This window comes from Muntiacus reevesi, chromosome 3, assembly GCF_963930625.1.
Source record: "Muntiacus reevesi chromosome 3, mMunRee1.1, whole genome shotgun sequence".
NCBI lineage: Eukaryota > Metazoa > Chordata > Mammalia > Artiodactyla > Cervidae > Muntiacus > Muntiacus reevesi.
Window position 1 is genome coordinate 201,721,687 of NC_089251.1, and position 27,955 is coordinate 201,749,641.

Sequence of the window (27,955 nt, forward strand, 5' to 3'; positions counted from 1 at the left end):
CCTGACAGCATGCCCTGTGGACCCCATGGCATGGGCCTGAGGTGGCAGGCAGGAAACAACTAGCCTGGGGCAGAGAGATTGGCAACTACAAGGGGACTGAGCAAATAAGTAAATGCACCAAGGATAACGGGAGCCAATCTCTCACTGCTGAAGACAAGACTTAAAAATGTAGAAAACGGACAACTGGAAAGAACTCTGGAGTGTTGGACTGAAAATGGATTATCAGTGTGAACTTTTGAATATCAGTCCAGTTCAGTTACTCAGCTGTGTCCAACACTCTCTGTGACCCCATGGACTGCAGCACGCCAGGCCTCCCTATCCATCACCAACTCCCGGAGTTTACTCAAACTCATGTCCGTTGAGTCAGTGAAGCTATTCAACCATCTCATCCTCTGTTGTCCCCTTCTCCTCTTGCCTTCAATCTTTCCCAACATCAGGGACTTTTCAAATGAGTCAGTTCTTCTTTTAAATATATATACATAGTTAGATGAAGAAAGATATTCAAATGTGTATATAAATATGTATATTCAAATGCATATATATAAGTATTTCCTAGCTCTGTCTGCCTTAAATGTGATGACACTCCAGCAGAAATGAGAATATTAAGTACCAAAATCTTGGTTTCTAATACCACCTCCATTAAAAGAAATCAGGATTCCTAGGGAAAATGAATGATTCCAGAGTTGGGTCAGGAAAAGTATAAAATGAGTCTAGAACTCATTAATGTGCCAGAAAGTAAGGAAATACTCAAAGGCTGGGATGTGTCAGAAAGATGGGGGCCATCTTCAAGGGGCTCCCACTACTCAAATACAAGACAATTTAAGTGTCAAAATAAAATCTGAAATTATAATAACTTATAAAATCTACTGAATAGGAATATAAATCCTTGGGCATACTGATATAAATAAATAAATGAATTTATTTATTTACATCAATAAGTGAATGAACAAATACATGAAAGAAAGGAAATTTTTGGTAAAAAAAAATTAATAAATGCAGGTGGCAGCCTTCATAGTAGTGGTTGATCCAAGCAAGTCATCAGTGGACCCAAAGGCTGGTGGGCAGAGATCTGAGGCGGAACAGAACATCAACAAAGTCTTGGAAATCCTCCCACAAAAGGCTTACCAGTTACAAGAGGGAAAATGATGATTGTATAATAAAGAAACTCAGCAGAAATGAACTTAACAAGGTGTTCAAGGTTAAACAGAGTCAGTGGTGGGACAACGCACTGGACCTCCTAGAGATGCACTAAGAACACCATTTCTATAGCATCCCTGTCAACAATGTATGCAGTCCCCACACAAGCAACTACTGAATGAACAGAAGTTAAGGAACATCTCAAACAAAAAAGTCAAGGCCATAAAAAGACAGGGAAATATCAAGGGCCCCAAATATTCAGCGCTGTTCCAAACTGAAGGGCACTAAAGAGACATGACAATTAAACACGGTATATGATCCTGAACTGGATCTTGGGCCAGAAGGGAAAGAAAGACACTATTCAGGCAGTTGGAAAACAATGAATGGCCTCTGGGTTGATTTTCCAGCCACAGGACTGGAAAAGGTCAGTTTTTATTCCAGTCCCAAAGAAAGGCAATGTTAAAGAATGTTCAAACTACCACACAATTGCACACATCTCACACACTAGCAAAGTAATGCTCAAAATTCCCCAAGTTAGGCTTCAACAGTACGTGAACCGAGAACTTCCTGATGTTCAAGCTGGACTTAGAAAAGGCAGAGGAACCAGAGATCAAATTGCCAACATCCGTTGGATCATAGAAAAAGCAAGAGAATGCCAGAAAAAACATCTATTTCTGCTTCACTTACTATGCTAAAGCCTTTGTGTGATCATAACAAACTGTAGAAAATTCTTAAAGAGGTGGGAGTAACAGACCACCTTACCTGCCTCCTGAGAAATCTGTATGCAGGTCAGGAAGCAACAGTTAGAAATGGACATGGAGTGGACAGATTCCAAATTGGGAAAGGCTGTATATTGTCACCCTGCTTATTTAACTTATATGCAGAGTACATCATGTGAAATGCCAGGCTGGATGAAGCATAAGGTGGAATCAAGACTGCCAAGAGAAATATCAATAACCTCAGGTATGCAGATGACACCACCCGTATGGCAGAAAGCAAAGAGAAACTAAAGAGCCTCTTGATCAAAGTCAAAGAGTAGAGTGAAAAAGCTGGCTTAAAACTCAACATTCAAAAAATGAAGATCATGGCATCTAGTTCCATCGCTTCATGGAAAATAGACGGGGAAACAGTGGAAACAGTAATAGCCTTTATTTTCTTGGGCTCCAAAATCACTGCATATGGTGACTGCAGCCATGAAATTAAAAGATGCTTGCTCCTTGCAAGAAAAGCTATGACAAACCTAGACAGCATATTAAAAAGCAAAGACATTACTTTGCCAACTCAAGTCCATATAGTCAAGGCTATGGTTTTTCCAGTAGTATGTATGGATGTGAGAGCTGGACCATAAAGAAAGCTGAGCACCGAAGAATTGATGCTTTTGACTTGTGGTGTTGGAGAAGACCCTTGAGAGTCCCTTTGACTGCAAGGAGACCAAACCAGTCAATCCTAAAGGAAATCAGTCCTGAATATTCATTGGAAGAATTGCTGCTAAAGCTAAAGCTCCAATACTTTGGCCATCTGATGAGAAGAACTGACTCACCAGAAAAGACCCTGATGCTGAGACAGACTGAAGTCTGGAGAAGGGGACAACAGAGGATGAGATGGGTGGATGGCATCACCAACTCAAGGGACATAAGTCTGAGCAAGCTCCAGGAGTTGATGATGGACAGGGAGGCCTGGCGTGCTGCAGTACATGGGGTCACAAAGAGTCAGACACAACTGAGAACTGAACTGAACTGATAACTGACTTACAATGTAGTGTAAGTTTCAAGTGTACAATACAGTGATTCAGTTTTAAATATGTGTGTGTGTGTGTTAGTCGCTCAGTTGTATCCGAATCTTTGTGACCCCGTGAACTGTAGCTTGCTAAGCTCCTCTGTCCATAGAATTCTCCAGGCAAAAATACTAAAGTGGGTTGCCATTTCCTTTTCCAGGGGATCTTCCCGACCCAGGGATCAAACCCAAGTCTCCTGCATTGCAGGAAGATTCTTTACTCTCTGAGCTACCAGGGAAGTCCCTTTATTCTTTTTCAGATTCTTTCCACTTACAGGTTACTACATAATATTGAGTATAGTTCCCTGTGCGACACAGTAGGTCCATGTTAGTTACCTACTTTATACATACTAGTTTATACAAAGGGGTTTTTCTGGTGGCTCAGTAGGTAAAGAACTGACTGCAACACAGGAGACCCAAGTTCAATCCCTGGGTGGGGAAGATCCCCTGGAGAAGGCAATGGCAACCCACTCCAGCAGTTTCAGAAAATAGCAAGGAGAGATAAGACCTTAAATGAACAATGCAAAGTTATAGAGGGAAACAAGAGAATGGGAAAGACTATAGAGATTTCTTCAAGAAACCTGGAGCTATCAAATGAACATTTCATGCAAACACAAGCACAATAAATGACAGAAACAGTAAGGACCTAACTGAAGTAGAAAGAAATTAAGAAGAGGTGGCAAGAATACACAGAAGAACTATACAAAAAGGTCTTAATGACCTGGATAACCACAATGGTGTGGTCACTCATCTAGGGCCAGACATCCTTGAGTGTACAGTCGAGTAGGCCTTAGGAAACATTACTATGAACAAAGATAGTGGAGGTGATGGAATTCCAGCTGAGCCATTTAAAATCCTAAAAGATGCTGCTGCTAAAGGGCTGCAGTCAATACGTCAACAAATTAGGAAAATGCAACAACGGTTACAGGACTGAAAAAGGTCAGTTTTCATTCCAATCCCAAAGAAGGGCAATGCCAAAGAATGTTCAAACTACTGTACAATTGCACTCATTTCACATGCTAGTAAGGTTATGCTCAAAATCCTTCAAGCTGGCATCAGCAATATGTGAACCGAGAACTTCCAGATATACAAGCTGGATTTCGAACAGGCAGAGGAACCAGAGATCAAATTGCCAACATTCATTGGATTATGAAGAAAGAAAGGTAATTTGAGAAAAACATCTACTTCTGCTTCATTGACTAGCTAAAGCCTTTGACTGTGTGGATTACAACAAACTGTGGAAAATTCTTAAAGAGATGGGAATACCAGACCACCTTACCTGTCTCCTAAGAAATCTGTATGTGGATAAAGAAGCAACAGACAGGTAATGATAACCCTATATGCAAAACAGAAAAAGAGACACAGAAGTACAGAACAGACTTTTGAACTCTGTGGGAGAAGGTGAGGGTGGGATGTTTCGAAAGAACAGCATGTATATTATCTATGGTGAAACAGATCACCAGCCCAGGTGGGATGCATGGGGCAAGTGCTCGGGCCTGGTGCACTGGGAAGACTCAGAGGAATCGGGTGGAGAGGGAGGTGGGAGGGGGGATCGGGATGGGAAATACGTGTAACTCTATGGCTGATTCATATCAATGTATGACAAAATCCACTGAAAAAAAAAAAAAAAGAAAAGAAAAATTAAATAAATAAAAGAAAAAAAAAAAAAAGAAGCAACAGACATAGAACAACTGCCCAGTTCAAAATTGGGAAAGGAATATGACAAGGCTGTATATTGTCGCTCTGCTTATGTAACTTCTATGCAGAGTCTATCATGCGAAATGCCAGGCAGGATGAATCACAAGTGGGAATCAAGATTACTAGAAGAAATATTAATAATCTCAGATATGCAGATGGTACCACTAAATAGCCTCTTGATGAGGGCAAAAAAGGAGAGGTGAAAAAGATGGCATGAAACTAAGCATTAAGAAATCTTAAGATCATGTCATCCAGTCCCATTGCTTCATGGCATATAGAATGGGAAAAAGTGGAAGCAGTGATAGATTTTATTTTCGTGGCCTCCAAAATCACTGCTGACAGTGACCCTAGCCATGAAATTCAAAGATGCTTGCTCCATGGAAAGAAACCTATTACAAACCTTGTTGCTGTTCAGTCTCTAAGCCATGTCCAACACTTTGTGATCCCATGGACTGCAGCACGCCAGGCCTCCCTGTCCCTCACTAACCTCTGGAGTTTGCTCAAACTCATGCCCATGAGTTTGAGCCCATGAGCTCAATTGAGTCGGTGATGCCATCCAACCATATCATCCTCTGTCACCCCTTTCTCCTCCTGCCCTCAGTCTTTCCCAGCTCAGGGTCTTTTCCAATGAGTCAGCTTTTCGCATCAGATGACCTAGATGCAAAATCTAGACAGTGTATTAAACCTAGACAGTGTGTTAAAAAGCAAAGACACCACTTTCCCAACAAAGGTTCATATAGTCAAAACTATAGTTTTTCCAGTAGTCATGTACGGATGTGAGAACTGGACCGTAAAGAAGACTGAGCACAGAAGAGTTGATGCTTTAGAACTGTGGTGCTAGAGAAGACTCCTGAGAATCCCTTGGACCACAAGGAGATTAAACTAGTCAATCCTAAAGGAAATCAACCCTGAATATTCACTGAAAGGACTGATGCTAAAGCTGAAGCTCCAATACTTTTGGCCAACGGATGCAATGAGCTAACTCACTGGAAAAGACCCTGATGCTGGGAAAGACTGAAGGCAAAGGAGAAGAGGGAGGCAGAGGATGAGATGGTTAGATAGCATCACTGTCTCAACAGACATGAATTTAAGCAAAATCCAGGAAACAGTGAAGGACAGAGGAGCCTGGTGTGCTACAGTCCACGAGGTTGCAAAGTAGGGCACAACTTAAGACGGAGCAAGTGTTACAAGTGTGTAACAAGTGTGTATTAATCCCAAACTTCTAATTTATACCTCTCCCTGCCTCCTTTTCCCTTCTGATAAAACTAACCACACATAGCTGATACTGAATGATATTTGTCTTTCTCTGTCTGGCTTACTTTACTTAGTATGGCCATCTCTAGGCCCATCCATATTGCTACCAATGGCATTAAATTCTTTCTTTTCTATGGCTGAGTAATATCCTATCATATATATGTACCACATCTTCCCTTTCCATTCATCAGTCAGTGGACATTTAGGTTGCTTCCATGTCCAGGCTGTGGTAAATAGTTCTGCAATGAACACTGAAGTGCATATATCTTTGTGAATTATGGTTTTCTCCACATATATGCCCAGGAGTTGGATTGCTGGATCATATGGTAGCTCTATTTTTAGTCCTTTAAGGAACCTCCATACTGTCCTCCATAGTGACTACACAAATTTATATTTTCACAATGTAGCAGCGATCCTCTTTGTCCACATTCTCTCCAGCATTTATTATTTGTAGACCTTCTGATGATGGCCATTCTGACTGGCAAAAGGTAATATTTCATTGTATTCAGTTGTTTTGGTTCACATTTCCCTAATAATTGGTAACGCTGAGCATTTCATGTGCCTGTCAGTCATCTATATGTCTTCTTTGAAGAAGGTCTATGTAGGTCTTTTGCCCAATTTTTGATTGGGCTTTTTTTTAAATATTGAGTTGTAGGCATATGGGATTTTGAAGGTACTGTTGTGTCAATGCTGATCTCCTGATTTGGGAGTTATGTAAGAGACTGCCCATGTTCTGGTAAAAACACACTAAATTATTTAGGAATGATAGGCATCATGTCTGCAACTTGCTCTGAGATGGTTCAGGAAAGTCTATTTAGATGAGAAATGGTACTGTCCTCTGAAATGGTGATGCTATCTAACCATCTCATCCTCTGCCTCCCTCTTCTCCTTTGCCTTCAGTCTTTCCCAGCATCAGGGTCTTTTCCAGTGAGTTAGCTCATTGCATCCGTTGGCCAAAAGTATTGGAGCTTCAGGTTATAAGTAGAGATGAAAACGACAGACTAAAAATAAGATGATTAGGTAGTTTCACTGAAATTTGAGAATTCAGTAACAGAGAAGGACAATGTCAAGGTTCCTTCTCTGGGCACCTGAAAGGGAAGGCTTCACTGCAATCCCTAGAGTGAGCCAAGTACAAGATGTGCGGGTTTATATTCTGTTTACACACAATATATATTTAGTACTGTGTCCAAAACTGGTTGAGGTTATGTGTAGAGATGAGAGAGCTTATGGGTAATCTCTGTACCTTCCCCTCAATCTTGCTGTGAAACTAAAAGTGCTATAAAGAGTCAAGTCTTACAAAAACTAATTTTTTTAAGAGGCAAGAATAGTTCAATGAAAAGGAAGCTGGTTGAAGGGGATTCTGAAGTTCTTTGTGCTATTTTTACAATTTTTCTGTATGTTTGAAATTATTTCAAAATAAATTATTTTCTTATTTTTTTTCATTTATTTTTATTAGTTGGAGGCTAATTACTTTACAATATTGTAGTGGTTTTTGTCATACATTGACATGAATCAGTCATGGATATACATGTATTCCCCATCCCGATCCCCCCTCCCACCTCCCTCTCTACCCAATTCAGTGAGAACTCATGACAAACCTTGGTGCCTAGCAAAACACCTGGTTCACTATAGGTACTCAATAAAAATTATTTGGTCTTCCCTTTCCAGTTGCCCAAAGAGAAGTCTTAGCAGCAACTCTTCCACTTCCACTACAACCAAATGGACTCTCAGTTCTCAGGAAACTGCCTCATCAGTTTTCAGTTCCAGGCTGACACCCTCATCTTTATTTCCTCCTTTCTGGCTCTTATCACCTCTCACCTGGACTACTGCAAGAGCATCCTAACCGGTTTCTCTGCTCCTTCTAACCTCATCTTTGCACCATCCTTATATCTTTGCATCATTATTTAGAAGTCAAGGTTTATCTTTCCTTATTTAAATACCTGTAATTGCTGCCAATGTAAATGCTGATTTCCCAACAGGCAGACAAAAGACTCCTGTAGGGCATTAGCAATGCAGGAGAACCAAAAAGATATTTCAGATACACACATAAAGTAATCAACTAGTAATTCCTGGGGGGAGGAGGCGGAGAGAGGGGAGAAAAGATGAGGACTTTGACAGGACTTCATTTTTATATTAAGGTTTGGTATTGGTTTTATTTTTGGTTACATACACTGAGAATGCCAGAAGTGTGGGTATCATAAACTTTCCAATACTAACAGTGCTTTTCCCAATCCTTTTCACAACTTGCACCAAAGAAAATAATGTTTAGCTCACTGGGACAAGCCAAGGAGATTATTCTAGGTCAGAAGAAACCACCCTGGTGGGTTCAATGTGCTTTGATCACATACACTGACAGCTATCTTATTCTCTGGCACAATGATAAGCCATTCAAGGCACCCCAGTTGGGAAGCTCCATTCTAAAGATCTTAATATGATTGCACTCAAAGCCCAAGCAAGGACCCTCACAAGGTTTTATCTCCTACCACAGTCAACAAACATATACAAGCACACGGATTCACACATAAAATCAGACACCAACACCCACGTGATAGACCACTTCTCTAAATGCATGGATCCTCTCATGCTTGACTTTTTGTACATGCCGTTCTCTCTACCCAGAGACCAATCCCAACTCATCCTTCAAGACGCTGCTCAAATGCCACTCTCCTTTCCACAGATCTTATTACACTTGTCACTCTGAATTGTAATTGTTGACATACGTTACCACCCTAGAATTTGAGCTCAAGGACAAGATTCATGTCTTATTTACTGGTATACCAGTGATCTCTATAACAAACATTCAAATGTCTGTTTAATTACACACAAATAAATGTTCACTATATCATTTTCCAATAAGCCAAAATTTTCAAAATACATTAACTAAAACAACAAAGTATAATTTTATAACAAAATTAGCATTTTTCCCAAAACAAGAACACCCATTGTTCTATAAGAGATTTGGCAGAGAGAGATATCCAAACCATTATCCTAGTCCTAGAGTTTTAAGTTTCAGACTGAGGAAACAAACCTGCAAACAAGCTATGAGAACAAAAATATTCACTGCAGATTATAACAGTGGAAACTTTAGGAACAACCAAAATATTTAACAAAAGGTAAAAGATTAAACCACCTGATTGATAAATCACCTGAATGTCTAAGCAATTGTTTAAATTCATGATGATGAGAATGGGAAAACAGGGGAAATATTATGTTACCATTTACTGATCATCTCTTCTACTTAAAGAATACTGCTGGATGCTTTATATATATTATCCTAATCCTCCCAACAAGTCAAGGGCAAGTACTATTATCCTAAATTCATAGACAAGAAAGTAAGCACAGATGTTACATAGTTTTTCCAAGGTTTATGAGACCAGATTCCTACCCAGATCTCCCTCACTCCAAAGTCTGTCACCTTTTCCCTATATTGTTCTTCCCTACAATGCAATGTTTCCAATATATTAAACTCCAAAATTGTTATCTCTACCATACAATTATATTAAAAAATACAATAAGGCAATGGCCTGGAAAGAAACAAAAATATCTTTTAAAGTAGTGATTATGGGTGAATGTTGTTAATAGTTATTATAATTTTTTTATTAGCAACTTTTTAAAAGCAGAATTGCTGAGAAATGGTCTAAACTCACAAAGCAACACAGAAGAAACAACCCCTATTTTTTAACGTGTTTATTAAGGACACACAGTAGGTAAATATAAAAACTTAAGAAAGATGAACTCTAGGGGCTTCCTTGGTGGCTCAGTGGTAAAGAATCTGCCTGCCAATGCAGGAAACACGTGTTTGATCCCTGATCCAGGAAGATCCCACATGCCACAGAGCAACTAAGCCCGTCTACCACAACTACTGAGCCTGTGCTCTAAAGCCTGGGAGCCGCAACTACTGAGCCCATGTGCCACAACTACTGAAGCCCTTGCACCCTAGAGTCATGCTCCGCAACAAGAGACCACAAAAAGCCGGAGCACCGCAACTAGAGAAAAGGCCCCGCAGCAACCAAAGACCCAGCACAGCAAAAATATAAATAAAACTTTTTTTAAAGAGAAGGAAGAAATCAAGAAACTATATCTAAATAATCATATATTAACACCAGGGTACTCTTTACTAGGATTCAAAAGCTGATCATGACTGGATTAAGCAGCATTCTTCCAGAAAAAGGTGAATTCTGTGGAAGACTTGTGGACTGGAGATGTGCGTGCATGCTAAGTCACTTCAGTCGTGTCCAACTCTGTGCAACCCTATGGACTGTAGCCTGCCAGGCTCCTCTGTCCATGCGGATTCTCCAAGCAAGAATACTGGAGTGGGTTGCCATGCCCACCTCCAAGGGATCTTCCCAACTCAGGGATCAAACTTGCATCTCTTACATCTCCTGCATTAGGAGGCAGGTTCTTTACCACTAATGCCACCTGGGAAGCCCCGTGAACTGAAGACAGGAATGTTTAAACTGAAGAAACGAGGGAGGGGGAGGAAAAAAGAATGCCTTCTTTTTAAGCAAAAATGAGAAACAGGGTTAGTGAGATGAAGTTGGCAGAAAACCTGTAAGGCTAAGCAAAGTAATTCCAATTAATCTGATAAGCAACAAGAACTGTAATATATTCTGAAATGGCAAGTGACACTGGGCTTCCCTCGTAGCTCAGTTGGTAAATAATCTGCCTGTAATGCAGGAAACCTGGGTTCGATCTCGGGGTTGGGAAGATCCCCTGGAGAAGGAAATGGCAACCCACTCCAGTATTCTTGTCTGAAGAATCCCACGGACAGAGGAACCTGGCAGGCTACAGTCCATGGGGTCCCAAGAGTCCATGAGTCCGACACAACTTAGCAACTAAACCTCCACCAAGTGGCATGCTGAAAAGAAGATCTCAAACTTCGTTTCAAAGTACTGTCTTTTGGTTCAACACAATGTTTTTGCCAAATAACTGAGGGTAAAAGAATCCATTATCCTTTATGTGCTTTAAACATACTCTTCCGAAAGAGAAACTGACTAAACAAACAAAAGTTTTTATATAAGGAGTGAGTATATGGGGAAGGGGTTCATTCAGACATAATGCTTGCAAATATGAAATGCTACAGTACATTTTAATAAGAATCAAAGAACTTTAGAGCAAGGAGGGATACTAGAGATAATCTTTCAGTGATAACATCTTCTTCATTTTCACAAGGGATTAAATTGAGGCTCATGAACTAAGTAACTTAACTAGCGTCATATAGAAACTAGTGGCAGACTCGATATCAAAACTCAGATTTTCGGGAATTCTCTGGCGGTCCAGTGGTTAGGAGCTTCCCTGATAGCTCAGTTGGTAAAGAATCTGCCTGAAATGCATGAGACCCAGGTTCAATTCCTGGGTCAGGAAGATCCCCTGGAGAAGGGATAGGTTACCCACTCCAGTATTCTTGGACTTCCCTGGTGACTCAGCCTGTAAAAGAATCTGCCTGCAATGCAGCAGACTGAGTTCAATCCCTGGGTTAGGAAGATCCCTTGGTGGAACGGGTTACCCACTCCAGTATTCTGGCCTAGAGAATTCCAGGGAATGTATAGTCCATGGGGTCCCAATAAGTCAGACACAACTGAGTGACTTTCACTTTCACTTTTTCACTTTCCAGAGGTTAGGACTCTGGGCTTTCACTGCAGGAGGCAAGAGTCTGATTCCTGGTAGGGGAACTAATATCCCACAAGACGAATAGTGAGGCTTGGCAAAAAAAAAAAGAAAACAAAACACCCAAACCAAAAACAAACAAAACTTCAGGTTTTCTAGGTAGCAAGATCTAAAGTTGTCCTGTCCAATACTATAGTTACTAGCGAAAACTAATTATTTATATTTAAACTGATTAAAATTAAATACAATTTAAAATTTAGGTCCTCAGGCACAACAATCACATTTTAAGTGTTCGCTCTATGCCACACACGGTTAATGGCCACCACATCTGACAGTGCAGAATAAGAATTCTGCCACCACTGCAGAAAGTTTAACTGGACAACATGACCTAAAGAATAAGCTTCAGAATCAGACAAACCTAGTCAAATTCTACTTACTAGCAGTATGATCCTTGACAAGTTATTCATGGTCCCATTTGGAAGAGGTGAGGAGAAGCAGGGGATAATAATCCCTACCTCACAAAGGATATTTGATACTTATGTGGGATAACATGAAAAGCCCCTTCTGGCATGTAACAGACAATAAACACGTCCCTTCCGGATCCTTTTTCCTTTATATTCCTCTATAAAAACCTCCTTGTTAAGAGATACAATAACCAATAACACACCCAAATTAATATCTTTCCCACAAGATAGTCCACAGTGTCTAATTTTCATTCTGTTCCCCTCAATTCCTTCAGATACCTGCACCTCTCTTCCAGTGTTTCTGCTTAGGAATAATGAAAAATGAATGTGGGGGAAATCACCTCTAATGAAATGGAGGAGAATGTAATAAATTTCCCCTCTAGTTTCCCATTCCATTTTAAATATGACTGTACTGACTGATTACGCAATGAAAAAGAAATAAATTATATTCCTCACAGGCACCATACTTCCGCATTAAGAGAAGATTCTACAATACTTCTTCACTATATTCTTTCTCACCATCTGTGCTAATCGAATATTAAATGAAGAAATAACACCTTCCTTCTACAGTACTTTTTTGGCAAACAATAAGAAGATTTCCAGAATACTAAACCAATCTTCAAGGCTTCACAGCTTAACATAGTAAACTAATTTGACAAATCTAGACTACTGAATATAAAAAACTTCATAACATGCATGTTATTACCCAGAAAAACAACAAAATTCAACTCAGCTTGGAATCAGTGAATTTCTGCCAATACTAAATTTTATTTAGAAGCAACAAATCATACTTAGCCACATTAAGTCACACAGACTTGCCATTTCTAGTGAGGTCTCCAACTTTACATTTTGAATAACTAACAATTAAAGGACATCTTTAAAACATGTCTTTAAACATCCACCAAACAAGGTTTCTACATATTTTTAAAGCTTCCTTGTTGTTTAAAACTGACCATATTAATCCAGGGATGCGGGGAGGAGATGAGGGAGTCCTCTCAGTAACAGCAACAATGTCTCCTTGAAATTATCTGTCATTCTTACTTTGTTCCTCAAAGATAATTTACTTAAAAACATGACCACTGACGCTTCCACCCTTAAAGAGCTCAGAATAAATCACAAGTAAATACTAAATAGATAACATTGCACACTATACTATCACACAATTTAAATTATGTTTAGTAGACAAAATTAAAATATTAGTATCTCAAATACACAAATCAGAGTTTAATAAGTCTATGGGAGTCACGTAAGTTAAAAAAAAAAGCACTGTAAAAAGTTTTCATTACTATCCCACATGAAGCACTTTGTATTAATACATCAAAGTTAGGCTCTGAACTGATGAAATCTAATCGTGAGAGTTCTATATTGTTTTAAGCCCTTCTGTAATAATGAATACTGTACACTGGTCACAGTAGAATAGTTCAAATGAATTTTCCTGAGGCTGCATTCTAAGTACATCTGACCCAGAAAGTATTTTTAGCAAGTGTGTTCAATCAATGCTGGTTTATGCCTAGTCTAAATTAGAAATTGGGTGTCACAAATTTAAAGTAACAAAGTTACTAGGGATATTTTAAAAGATATTCAATTAGAAAATCGGGAAAACCACAAAGTTTAAACAATTCAATACCCACAGCCTATAATCTAAGCAGGTTCTAGGAAAACAGGCAATAAGAGAGCCACATCTTCATCCATAACTACTTTTGAGGAACCTATGATTTTCTAACTTTAACCTACTCAATATTAATAAAACTGCAAAACAGTGATGGCTCCCTGTTTTCAAAATCTCTTGCCAAATGTTTAAAATAGGCTAGCTAAGTCACAAACACTCCCATATACAAAAATAAGATCACCAGTCTCTTCTTAAAAATCACTCAAGATCATGACATTGTGGGACCACGCACATGTTTCAAAGAAAAGAGATGACAAAGATATGTGTGCCATTAAAAAAAGAGAGCGAGAAAGAGACATAAAAATAGCTTCTGTGGTAATTGGAGCATAAATTTATTCTGACAAAAAATGGTGGGATCCACAAAATGATTGCGCTCTTCTACTATGAGTTAGTAAAGAAGCTCTGTAGAGAAAAACTTTTGCTTACAAAAAGCCTTAAAAAAAAAAAAAAAAAACTATAGGTTGAATTTCTCAAATTCAAGATTTAACTGATGTACTATCTAGCTCTATTCCATTAAGCATATTTTGGGCTCTGAACAATCATTTATTTTAAGGTCATCTCCTTCCCCGTTAAAAAATGTATTTTTCCCCCTCTGGCAACAAGGGTTAAGGTTCAAAAAAATCAGGATACAAAAATGCCCTGGCCTAACTGTTCCACAGTTTTCTTTACAAGTCAGATACTTTGGCGTGTTGATTTTTTTCTCCATAAACATGGTTTAAACCATAATGTTTCAACTGAGCCCAAGATTTGGTTACATAAACCGAATATTACTCCAATCTCCGATTCTAACAGCAGCTGGTATATTGCAGATACACAGACTGTCCTAGAAAAAGCGCCTGAAAAACCTTACCCATACACATTGTCCTCCGCTGTGGTTCACTGTATAATGCCTCCCAGGCACAAAGTCTCCCATCCTAAGTTTCCCAGAACCATCCGTGCGTATATACGTGCCACTGTAAACTACTCCATGTTAAGGAAACCCTGGGAAGCGCATCCGTATGTCTATTTTGCTACACCTCAACTTTTTCTTTCGGCTCAACTACAGGTTCCTAAACACAAGCATGCAAAGGCAGAATCATAAAAGGCTTAAAACTTCAAGGGTAGGACAGTATGCCCAAGCAGCAAGTAGGAAGCTTTCAAAGGAGCCAATTTTTTTTTTTTAAGGAATCCTATCAGTAATGGAAAACTCTGAAGATTCTAAAACCTCACCTAGAGTTTAGGGGCCATGGAACACTCCATCTCCGCACCTATTCCATCCGTTCTCCCCTGACTCCCCCAGAACAGAGATTCCAACTAACACACCAGGAGGTTGAGAGCAGGGGTCCCGCAAAGAAAGGGAGTAGGCAAAAAGCATCCTTCTCCCTTGACTTGAAAACAGCCTCACGCCTTCGGCCGGCCCCACCTGGCGGGCCGCAGGTAGCAGCCTCGCGTGCCACGCAGGGCTGAGAGGCGGCCGGGACCCGGAGCCTCTTACCTTCGAGTCCCAGCCGCGTCCTCCGGGCTGGAGAAGAAAAGCCTGGAGGCTCGGCCGCGCCGCCCCCGGGGCTCCGTCAGCGTCCGCCCAGCAGCCGGCGCCGCAGCGGCCGCGCCACGGCCCCGAGCCGCCGGCACCACCTCATACTGCGGGGCTGCCGCGCGCTCCCGCACCTCCCTGCGGGGATGAGCTAATCCAGCCCCGCAGCGATGTCGCGGGGGTGGGGGCCCCGGAGCGGGGCCCAGAAGCCAGCCCCGGGGACCCTGGAGTCCTGAGAGAACAATGTGGGGCCGCGAGGAGGAGGAGCGGAACGGCGCGGCGAGAGCGAACGGGCGGCAATCCTAAGCAGCGTTTGTGTGTGAGAGTGCAATGGGCGCTCAGTCCCTCCCGCCGCCGCCGCCGCCTCCTCCTCTTCCTCCTCCTCCTCCTCCTACTCCGTCTCCTCCTCCTCCCTCAAGCACACCCCGACTCCCAGGCCACAGCATAGCAACCGAACATGGCGGCTGCGCAGACGCCGCCAGTCAGCCGCTCGGAGCGGCGGCCGCGGCCACGGGAGGCGATCTCGCGAGAGGTGAGGCCGAGCCCCGCTCCCCGTCGGCGCGGGCTGGAAGCTGCCCCACCAGCCGGAGCGCGGGGGACGCGCAGGTGCGAGGGAGGAGGGACCTGGGCGGGTGGGAGCGGCTGGGTGGGCGGGGCGCCGCGGCTCCGCGGCGATTGGTTACTGAAACTGGGACCCTTTTCCCCGCTGGACCTAGAGGTTTGAGGGAGCCGATGGAGGGGGAAAACAACCTCAGTTTAAAGTGGAAACCCGGATTTTTTGGCCCCAGGTTGTCCCAACTTCAGTGCTGAAAAAGGATACAGGTTTTAGGGTGCAGATCTGAATGATTTCCTCTCCTAAATATAGACCCTGAAACAAAGAACGTTCATTTATAGCGCTGAGTGCCTCTGTGTGCCAGGAACGGTGTGCTGTTAAATATGAAATTAATTCTTGCTAACCAAGTGTATGAATCGGTTATTACCACGCAGGGGTTTTTAACCAAGTGAGTCTAAAATCTTATTGATGAAACAAACTTACTGGAGGTGAGACAAATGCCTGTGGACTGGATAATAGTGGAAATGATGGCGGGAGGAATTTTTGCATTCATTTTTGTCAAGAGTCCTCTTCTGTCGTCAGACACCTTCTTGCTCTTCCTCACTCTTAGCCTCAGCACCCCATCAGGGCTGTCCTTCATGAAACATTCTTTCAAAAATCACTTTCCCTCCAACCCGACAAAGGCCTATTTACTAATCAGGGATGTTTTTTGCAAGCTGAAACCTTGCAGATCTGTATAGATCTGTGAAATCTGCAGTTTCTAGGGACTCTTCTCCCTCTCACCTGGCTCAGTTTTTCCGTTTTAAAAAGACAAACCATCAGTCCGTGTTGTTCTGACTTTCCTTCCCACAGCTTGGTTCCAGCCAGGTTCCTTCCTCCTTCCCAGACATGTTCTCCGGCCTCTGTGTCTCTGTTGCTTGTGCCTTGATTCACACTGTTCCCTCCACTGAAATGCTCTTCCCTTCACGTCCATCCTGTCTACACTGTCATCCTCCAACAACGGATCTTACTTCTACCGGAAGTAAGAATTTCTTCCTCTTTGACGTGATACTTCTAGGTTTATACCTCCCTTATCTTACAGTGTTCTTTTTATTATAGGATACTTATCCCTGTGCAGGTTTTATCGCCACTATTCATGGGGAGCTACTGGAGTCAAGGATCTTGTCTTGGTCATCTTTGTATCCCCTCTGATACCGGGTGACAGTGACATTGCCCGGTGTCAAAAAAGTTTAAGAGCATGAAATGCTTAAATCTTTAATTGGTGGGACTTGGAGAAGGTACTTGAGACAGACTGGTCTCTTACTTAGCTTCAAACCTGGCAAACTGCTGTGTCTCTGAGTGACACTCATCTGATCTGAATTTGTGTTTATTGATGTCCTGTAGAGCTTTGTAACTAGTCCTTCAACTAACCCTCATATCTCCAGACCTTCTCCCTCAGCCCATTCTGCCTACCCTCATCCATAGAGCACAGCAACCTTCTATATAATCAGAAATCTTGATTGTAATATATGTATAACTGGAGTCTCAAGATTGGAGAGGCAGGAGGGGGATGCCCTTTGTTTTGGAAAACGCCACAGGATGAGTCCTTTAGGTAAATGGACTATCTATCTACTATTCTTTAGGAAAACTGTGAAGTCACTTGTTAAAAATTGAGTTATAATTCACATACTACAGTGCTTTTTGGTATATTTGCAAGGTTGTACAGCCATCACACCTACCTCATTCTGGAATATTTTTATCACCCCAAAATGAAATCCCATACCCATTAGCAGTCACTCCTCATTCCCTCCTCCCCTAACCCCTGACAACCACTAATCTACTTTCTGCCTCTAGGTATTCACCTACTCTGGGCATTTCATATACATTGAATTATACCATCTGCAAATTCTCTATCAAAATGGATAAATGTTTGTGTTTATTTAAATTATAATCTTTAAAAAAATTAATCGATGCCTATTCTGGATCATTTGGATGACCACCTTGTCATCAAATGCTGGCATTTGATTTTGTATTTGGCACCAAGAATTATAACTTGCATTTTCTTGAGCTAATGAGAAAAAAAATAGAATACTCTTTGTAGACACGGCAGCCTAACTAGGAGATGGTCAAGTGTCCTCATGGTTCAGTTGAGTTCAATTCAGTTGCTCAGTTGTGTCCAACTCTTTGCGACACCATGGACTGCAGCACGCCAAGCCTCCCTGTCCATCATCAGTGCCCATAGTTTACTCAAACTCATGTCCATCAAGTCGGTGATGCTATCCAACCAGCTCATCCTCTCGTTCCATTCTTTAATCTTTCCCAACAACAGGGTCTTTTCCAATGAGTCAGTTCTTTGCATCAGGTGGCCAAAGTATTGGAGTTTCAGCTTCAGCATGAGTCTTTCCAGTGAATATTCAGGACTGATTTCCTTTAGGATTGACTGGTTGGATCTCCTTGCAGTCCAAGGGACTCTCAAAAGTCTTCTCCAACACCACAGTTCAAAAGCATCAATTCTTTGGCATTCAGCTTTCTTTATAGTCCAACTCTCACATCCATACATGACTACTGGAAAAACCATAGCTTTGACTAGATGGACCTTTGTTGACAAAGTAATGTCTCTGCTTTATAATATGCTGTCTAGGTTGGTCACAAGTTTTCTTCCAAGGAGCAAGTATCTTTTAATTTCATGGCTTCAGTCACCATCTGCAGTGATTTTGGAGCCCAAAAAATTGTCTCTCACTGTTTCCACTGTTTTCCCATCTATTTGCATGAAGTGATGGGACCGGATGCCATGATCTTAGTTTTCTGAATGTTGAGTTTTAAGCCAACTTTTTCCACTCTCCTCTTTCACTTTCATCAAGAGGCTCTTTAGTTTCTCTTTGCTTTCTGCCATAAGGGTGCTGTCATCTGCATATCTGAGGTTATTTATACTCCTCATGGTACACTGTGCAAAAGTTTCAGATATTCAAATAGAGAAGAATTTTGGAATGATTAAGTCACTTATAAGCATGCCCAAAAATGCCAATACCAGTGGGGCAGAAGAATAAATTAGGAGGTGGGGATTAACACATACACACTACTACACATAAAACAGATAAACAACAAGGTCCTACTATAAGGCACAAGGAACTCTACTCAATACTCTGTACTAACCTATATGGGAAAAGAACCTGAAAAGGGTATGCGAATATGTATAATTAAACCAGTTTGCTGTATACCTGAAACTAATACAACATTGTAAATTAACTATATTTCAGTATAAAAATTAAAAAAAATTAGACCCTACCACAGCAGTGAGTTTCATAGTCTCATCACACACACACAAATTTAATTTCAGCAAAACATCATTTACATTACATACTTAACATTAATTGAATTTTTAACTTTATTAATCAAATGTTCAAAATTGTCATTTTATAGATGTAGAAGGGTTATGAGAATGAGGGCTTTATACCTAAACTTATGTTTACACAAAACAAAGAAACATAATCTAAATAATTTAATACTACATTGAGAGTTAGCAAGACTTTTTTTTCCAGTTCAAAGTGGCAGCAAACATTCCTAGATATTGGCAGACAATGCTGTTGACTGTGACTTTTCCCCTTTGTCTGTGCCTGCTCTTGGCTGTGCTTTGGGAGTGAGGAGCAAGGGTTGTGTCCACACTTGGAGGGTGTTGGCAGAAAGGACTGGCCTCTCACTGTGTGACTGACTCCCAACCCCCGGTAGCTATAGCCAGAATGGAAAAGGCATCCGTTCTAGCTTGTGCAGCCAAGCCAGCCTGCCTGCGCTGTGGCAGTGACCTCTGGCAGCTGCCAGGCAGAGAGAAGAAGCTTTGATCAGGCCCTGTGGCCAACTCACCAGCCACTGTCTCCCTCCTCCCTAGCCTCCCCATCAACCTGGGAGGACCCCTTTGGAAGAATTAACTCTTGGGTCAGTGGGGATTTCTGAGGAAGACAACCCCACGGAAAGTTGGACTCGGCTTGCTGGGTGGAACTCAGAGTGGTATGAATTTTAACATTAAAAACACGTGACTTAAGGTGACCCGGTTTTGTCACCTAAGCTGGTGAAGTGGGTCATGCAAGGAAAATAGGGTTTCAAACACCTGGTCTCTGACATGTGACTTTAACTGGATATCTGTCTGCCTTAGCTGGACAATTTCATTCTTTCATCTGTCTGGAATCTTCAGACATAACTTGAAGCAAAGCAAAACAGGACAAACAAATTTAGACTTAAACCTTTGAAGTGTCATACATTTTCCCAGGAAGTTTAGAATTCTGTGGCTTGGGCTTGCTTTAGTCGTGGAGCCCCTGTGCAGCTCAGGGTTCTGTGACCACCTAGATGGGTGGTATGATGGCTAGGGGTGGGGCAGTGGGGGGAAAGTTAAAGAGGGAGGGGATATAAGTATACACACCGCTGATTCACTGCTGCTGTACAGCAGAAACTAACACAATATTGTGAAGCAATTATACTCCAGTAAAAAGAAAAGAAAAAACCATAGAGCTCCTTTGAATGTACTTTTTAAAAATAGGTATTTATTTTTAAAAATTATATAACATGTATCTCTGAGGCAGGTGACCCAGATTGGTCACTCTTTAGATATAACCTGCTTCCTCTTCACTTGCCAGCAATTCTTTCTTATTCTTTCTTTTCTTCTTCCTTCCCTCCTTTCGTTCCTTCCTTTCTTTTTTCCTGCTTTCTTTCTCAAGCTCTCTTTTCCCTCCTTTCTTCCTTCTTCCCCTTCTCTTTCTTTCTTCTTTCTCCCTCCCTTCCTTCCTTTCTGTAGCAGGAAAAGATCCATGTTAGCAATCCTTAGGATCAAGAACTATACAGAAAAATGTAAAATTTTAAAAATCAAAGACTTCCTCCTACTCCCAGCTCCAGCATCCAAAGGTACGCAGTATTCACAACTTCTTGTGTGTGCTTCCAGAATTTTCTCTGCATCTGTAAGCTTAATCAATATCTTTTCCCCCTAACTACAATCAATGTCTTTTTTCCATATTTACTATAGTTTACTTACAAATGTTCTTAATAGAACCTATGGGTCTATGTCATTCTTTCTAAGGGCTGTATCATAGTGTATTTAATCTTCTTTATTGGGCATTTAGGGACCTCCCTGGTGCTCTAGTGGTTAAGACTAGGAGTTCCCAATGTAGGGGGCACAGGTTCAAGGAACTAGGATCCAGAGTAGTCAAAAATGAAGGTGGGAGCATTTAGGCCATTTCTGGTTCTTTCCTAAGACATGCAATGCTGGAAAGAACATTTTCATGACAAAGCTTTGTACATAAATAAAAGCATTTCTTTCAAATTTCTGGAAATACAATTGCTGGCTTGAAGTATATGAAGATGTTTAATTTTGACAAGTATTGCCAAGACTTGATTACCAGTTGCACCCATCAACGATGTGTGAGTTATTATTAATCTCTTCTTTCTCATTTCTAGGTTTTGTATTCGCCTCAGTCCAAAATAAACAACAAGAAAAGAAAAAAAAATTTCTTCTAGTACTTTTAGGTTTTTTTTTTAATACTTAAGTCTTGACCCATCTGGAAATAATTCTGGTGTAAGGAAATAGGGATTCTGCTTAATTTGGGGGAGCATGGTTGGGGATCCTGCTTAATTTTTTAATGGTTTTCTAGTTGTCTCACTGTTACCTTGTTGAATAATCTGTTACACACACACACACACACACACACAGTAAATTTCTTTTTTCAAATACTAAATTCAAAATTTTGAATTGGGGAGTTTTTCGTTTACTGCACAGAGCTAACTATCTTTCCTCTGTATAAGTTTCCTCTTGATGCTATAACAAATTACCGCAACTTTAGTGGCTTAAAACACAAATTTATTAAACTGCAGTTCTGGACATAAGAATTATCCATAATGGATCAACATGCTGTGTGCCTCTGGAGGGTCCAGGGGAGAATCTCTTTCCTTGTCTTTTCCAGCTTCTAGAGGTCACATGGCCCCTTTGTCCATCTTCACAAGCAGCAGCCTAGCATCTTCAGATCCCTATGTCTCATTACCTTCTCTGCCTTCTAAAGCCCTCTTGCCTCTCTCTTATAGAGACCCTTGTGATTACACTGGATCCACCCACACAACCCAGGACCATGCCCCCATCTCAAGAGCCTTCATTTAATCACATGGGCAAAGCCTCTTTCACCATGTCAGCTATGTACTCACACAGTGACCCTGTGCATGAGGTTGTGATCATCTTTGAAAACTATTTCTCTAGGAGTCACCATGTCTAATATCAAACTTTTTAGCTATTAGAGATTCTAATAAGTTATAATATCTGAAGGCATGAATTTCTTCTAACTTTTTTCCAAAATGAACATACTTTTACTTGTATGATTTTAAGATATTTGAGCCCCCTAGAAGACCTAAATAGATATTTCTTCAAAGAAGACATACAGGTGACCAAGAGGCATGTGAAAAGATGCTCAGTGTCACTAATTATTAGAGAAATGCAAATCAAAATTACAATGAAGGTACTGCCTCACACCCATCAGAACAGCCATCATTAAAAAGTCTACAAACAATAAATGCTGGAGAGGATGTGGAGGAAAGGGAAACCTCCTACACTGTCGGTGGCAATGTAAACTGGTGCAGCCACTATGGAGTACAGTATGGAGGTTTCTAAAAACAAAATAAAAATAGAGCTGCCATGTGATCTGGCAATCCCACTATGGGCATCATGCACCTCCATGTTCATAGCCGGACTATTCACAGAGGCTAAGACATGGAAGAAACTTGAGTGTCCATGGACAGGTGAATGGATAAAGAAGATGTGGTACATATATACCATGGAATGCTACTTAGTCATAAAAAAGAATGAAATAATGCCATTTGCAACAACGTGGATGGACCTAGAGATCATCATACTAAGTGAAGTAAGTCAGACAGAGAAAGACAAATATCATATGACATCACTTATATGTGAAATATAAAGGATGACACAAATGAACTTATCTATGAAACATGAAGAACAAACGTGTGGTTGCTGAGGGGGAGAGGGTATGGGGAAGGGAAAGAGGTAGAGTTTGAGGCAAGCGGGTGCAAACTCGTATGTATACAATGGATACACAACAAAGTCCCTGCCATATAGCCCAGGGAATTTTATTCAATGTGCTGTGATAAACCATCGTGGAACACAATATAAAAGAATGTATATATATGTGTGTAACTGAATCACTTTGCTGCACAGCAGAAACGAACACATTATAAATCAACTATACTTCAATAAAATAAGTTTTTTAAAAAGAAAAATAATAAAATATACAAGCCCCAGATCTTGACTAAAATATCAAATTGCATTAATAGCATATACGGTGTGCCTAGTTTAGGATCTATATATTATCTGAAAAAAATTATTTGTAGATGTATAGTAGATGTAGGTGAATATAATCTTTATAAGTACATTCATAGAACACTGATCATCCATAAGTCGCTTAACCTATAAGTCTTTTTAATGTAAATATTAATGCAAATTAGTTCTCATAATTTTCATTTACTTAAAAACACATGCATTGCTCACATACTATTTGAGAGCCACTGGTAAGAGGTGGCCCTTGCCCTCAAGGCAAGAATTTTTCATTCTTATATTGTGACTCATCCGAGGGTTTTGAAATCAATTTTAGTGGATTTTGAAAAGAGAAATGAACTAGAGTAGAGAAGAAAACAGAATGCATCACACAAAGTGAAGGTAAACATGGGACTGTGAAACTTTAGGTTTATGTTTGTGTGTATGTGAATTTTGATGTGAAATCTCTTTCCTATTTTGGATGTGGTGGTCAAAAAAGGTGTGAGAGCCTCTAGCTGAGGGAGAATGAATAAGCGCACAAACAATACTAATTAGTCTGAGACGTGCTTTCATAGAGTAAACCCCATGAGGGCGGGCACCCTGGCTGTGTCACCATTATTTCATCATAGCCTGACCTAATGTCTGAGATATAATCAGCCCTTGGTTATTCTTCTTGAGTCAATGAACGAACGAGGTGGGCCTGGGGTGCCAGGGACAGCAGGAAAGCAGGTCAGAGGATGAGAACATTTTGTCCTTACCTGTCCATGGCTCACTCAGAGCTGTGGGCTACAGCCACAGGCCTGGAGAGGAAAATGATCCAGTGAGGAACTGAAGGCTGGGCAGAGGGAAGCCTGAGGGACCTTGAGTGACATCTAGTGGCATCTTGGACCAAATCAGCCCCAGCCTCTGTGATCTCCCATCAGGTGGAGTATTATTGCATAAACTGCTTTAAAGCGGGGGAAGGGGGACTCCATTCCCACATGGAGTGTCAAGTGTAGATGAATTTGTAGATGAATCCTGTGGGTTTACTGGGTTTATCTTTTTTTTTTTTTTTTTTAATATATGTTGGTTTTGTCCAAAGAGGCTTTCACATCACATTAGAAAATCTGGGTTAATATTTGTGCCTTTGCATTCTGTTACTCAGCACCTGGGACAGCACTTTCAGGTGTGGTTCAGGTGTGTGATAAATGCCTGCTGGTGGCTGGCTGACATGTTTAAACATTCATTCAACCTGCTTGATCAGCTATGGCCCACATTAAGGATTCTCATCCCTGGTCACACATTAGAAACATCAAGGGCATTTTAAAATAAATATAGGAGCCTTGCCCTACCCTGACCCCACCTCCCTGCTTACTTAATTAATTGGGGTGGATCACAGGCCTCTCTTTAGATATGGATGTAGGTATTTTTTTAGCTCCCACAGTGATCCTGCTGTGCCACAGAGTTGAGACCCACAGCTCCCATTTGGACAGGCACTGGAAGTAACAGAGCATCATTGGAAAACGGGACTCCCTGAATCCTACATCAGTGCTTCTCAAACTGCCTGGGGTGGGAGGACCAGTCTTCATAGACCCATGTTTTTGTAAAATACAAATAAAAAGAAATTCTGAGAAAATTAAATGAGGAGACAAAGACATATAATAAAATCCAAGCCCCTCTGTTCAACAGAAATGATTTTCTCTGTTTTATCTCTCTTAAAGGTTTTAACGGCTTAATCTGAAGTTCTGTACTTGTGAGCTGGTGACAAATGCTCTGCAGGGCAGCACTTGGTCATGCCCTGGATGAAGGTGGGGGCGTGAAGGAGACAGGAGATCCAAAGACACGCCAGCGGCAGTAGTAACAGGACACACAGACTGTTCTTGTGCATTTGAGCAGGAGGCCTGTGGGCCCCTCTGCCCCCTCAGTCACAGCCCTATGGAGCCATCAGGAAAGGGTCCCAGGCCTCAGCTCCCCAGAGCCAAACTCTGATCTTATCAGAATATCCACACAATCAGGCACTTGGTACTGCCTATGAGTTAAAAGGCTTTTTGCAAACTGGTTTATAAAGCAAATATCACTCTCCTTTTAAAACAAATGTAAAAGCAAACCACTCCCCTTTCCAGGTGCCAGACACTGATGTTTGTTTTAAGGCTATCCTCCTTCCAGGATGAAGGTCTTCAGGCCCGAGACGATTATTTAGCAACAGAGGGTGAAGCCCTGCCCTGTGATGGAGCATTCCATTCAGCAATGCAATGCTCATACCCACTCCATGCAGGTGTCTCTCTCTTAGACAGTAATAAATAACCACCATCAGACTGACAGCTGTCAGACTTCTAGCTGTACCTCTGTCCTTCCCCACCTCCAGCAGGCAGCCTCAACACCCTAGATTGCTACCACTTCTTCTACAACTGGGTCTTTGTCCTAAGATTTTTTTTTTTTTTTTTTTTAGTGCTTTAAGATATCCCAATTTAATCACAGTAGTAAACTGAGAGTTTTTCCAAGGCTGTGCCTTCTTTCTGTTTTGGGCATATGACGTTTGGAGTGATCATACATATCAGAATCTTTCCATATATGAATGTTTATGCTTAGAGGATGCGGAAGGGAGGGAAGGATTTCACAGGAACACTGATCTGGTCATTGGGGGAAAAGAGGAGAAACCTAAACCCAACAGGAGACAATTGCAATTGTATCTTCATTTGGTGCGTAGGGAAGAGGGAGCAGATGTCACTATAAAGCATAACTGTAAGGTGATCTTTCTTCTACAAGTATGTATCAGAACCTACACACGTAAATTGGTACCGCCCTCCAACTCAGTCATTCGAGGAAGCTATATGTTTTCCAACCACTTGACTATTTCTCAAATACCATCAACCCTCATCTAAGTTCATGTCTACCACCTTTATGAGAGGATGCTGTGACTGGTCCTTTGGGGCTATTCTGCCACCCCACCCCTATTCTAAATCCTCGCTGAAGCAGAAGGGATCCAAGGACCTCTAACCCCACCAGCAGGACTGAGCACTTGACTTAGTTCAATGCCTTCTGGTGCCTGTGTACTGGGCATTATGCCAGGATTTAGGTTTGCAGAGATGAAGACAACACAGCACCCATCCCCCAAAACTTCTCAGACCCGTGGAGAAAGGGTTGACCTCAGAGCCTGTACACTCATTCTCCCTCTCTTTATGAGAAGTAAATCTCTAGGTATTCATACAGTTGAGGCCAAGTATGGGAGACCTGTGAGTGTTGATGTAAGGTACATGCTCCAGTTCTTGGGATATACCTTTAAAGCTGCCCTCGGATTGTTGAAAGTTTGGCTAAAATCCAACCTAATGGGGGAAAAAAAACTAGATAAATCCTGAGTGTGGAGCATGTTGCTCCAGATAAAAACCAAGTTTAACCAAATGGGCAGCCACAAGTGGTCCTATTTTAAAGCTCTTGTGAAGTGAAGACAACATAAAATGGCAGTTTTGAAAAGAGCAAAAAATGTCAAAGTGTCTTTGAAGCTCTTTCCAAACTCCTTCATGTATAAGGCGAGAGCTTTAACTTTGCGCTAAATTATTTGGGTATCAATGTTGTCAAACCAATTAGTTACTGGATCAATTCAGTGGAGAAAGAGCTTTTTAAAAAAAAAAAAAAGTGGAGATATTTCGGTATGGTTGAGGACATGTTATTGACCTTATACTAGCATTGTAGAAATTAGTTCTTAGATTTTTGTGTCTATCTCAAAGTAATTTGTAACATGCTTATTAGAAACTCTGGTGCATATAGTTAGAGCAAAGGGATTAATGTGAATGACCTGCGTAGGTTTGCACCATGGTTAAGGGCAGGGTGTCCTGTGCTGCCCTGCCAGGATTCTAGTCCTGTCCTTGAAACAATCTGGGTGTTATTAGACGGGGTACTTGTTCTGAGCCGAATTACGTCCTCCCCCAAATTCGTATGTTGAAATCCTAATCCATAATACCTCGTAATGTGACTGTATTTGGAGATGGAGATCTCTAAAAAGTAAGTTAAAATGAGATCATTAAGGAGAGGCTCTCATCCAGTGTGACTAGTGTTCTTTTTCTTTAATTTTTATTTTTGGCTGTGCTGCATGGCACATGGGACCTTAATTCCTCAACCAAGGATCCAGTCTACACCCCCTGCATTGCAAGAGTGGAGTCTTAACCACTGGACCACCAGGGAAGTCCCTGGTTCTTTCTTGAAGTTCTTTCTTGAAGTCCCTTGAAGTTCTTTCAAGATGAAGAAATGTAGACACATACACACAGAGAGGACCACATGAACACACTGCAGGAGGTGGCCATCTGCAAACCAAGGAGGAGACCTTAAGAGAACGCAAACTTCCTGCACTTTGATCTTGCTCATATAGCCTCCAGGGTGGTGGGAAAATAAACTTATGTTGTTTAGGCCACTGAGTCTGTGGTTCTAGCTTACCAGAATGATACTCAAACCCCCTGTGCTTTCTGCTGCATCCAGGAAATGGGACTAATAATATGTACCTACCACAAAGGATTATTGTGAAGATGAAGAGAAGTAGCAAATATGAAGCACTTAGAGCTATTACCACTGACTGGACACTTAACATGTGCCATGTCTATTAATTTACTCCTCCCGTCTCCCTTCTGAATAAGTCATATGTCTCCATTTTGCAGATATGGAAATTTGAATTTGGAGGTTTCAGCAAGCCCCAGCCACATTTAATTTTGGCCTCCCACCATGGAGCTATAAAGATCGAAAGTGTTATACATAAATGCAAGCCACCCACGTCATCAAAGCTACAGCAGTGTGTTGTTTGCAACCAGCATAGGGAGAGTGTAATCTAGAGGAAAGAACAGGAATTAGAATGGAGAGGTGGATCACCTTTGCATTTGTGTGCCGTAGATATTGTTGGCAGCAGAGGAGAACCGTAGAAGGAGATGTGATTGCCGTCATGTTTTATAAAGTCCATTGTGATGATAGGGGAGCACAGACGGGGGGCGGGATGCAGGATCAGTTTCAGACCATTGTAATAACCCAGAAGCGTACGATAAGTGCTTGA

At 41.2% G+C, this 27,955-nt stretch overlaps 2 protein-coding genes and 1 non-coding gene across 4 annotated transcripts in view; 2 read left to right on the forward strand and 1 right to left on the reverse strand.

Annotated features, from left to right (window-relative positions):
- The window catches only part of PTPN4 (protein tyrosine phosphatase non-receptor type 4), a 189,493-nt gene extending 173,986 nt beyond the window's left edge, over window positions 1-15,507 (reverse strand). The window contains exon 1 of one of the 2 annotated variants that reach the window (XM_065931385.1): window positions 15,077-15,507. The gene's annotated coding sequence lies outside the window, so the exon portion shown is untranslated. The remainder of the gene's footprint in view (window positions 1-15,076) is intronic. The other variant, XM_065931386.1, reaches the window with a different exon arrangement.
- TRNAF-GAA (transfer RNA phenylalanine (anticodon GAA)) lies at window positions 11,155-11,227 on the forward strand. Its single transcript has one exon. It is a non-coding gene; the product is annotated as a tRNA-Phe (tRNA).
- Window positions 15,446-27,955, forward strand: part of LOC136164217 (WASH complex subunit 1-like) — a 28,981-nt gene continuing 16,471 nt past the window's right edge. The window contains exon 1 of the mRNA XM_065928985.1: window positions 15,446-15,721. Within this exon, the coding sequence (XP_065785057.1) occupies window positions 15,446-15,721 (276 nt within the window). The remainder of the gene's footprint in view (window positions 15,722-27,955) is intronic.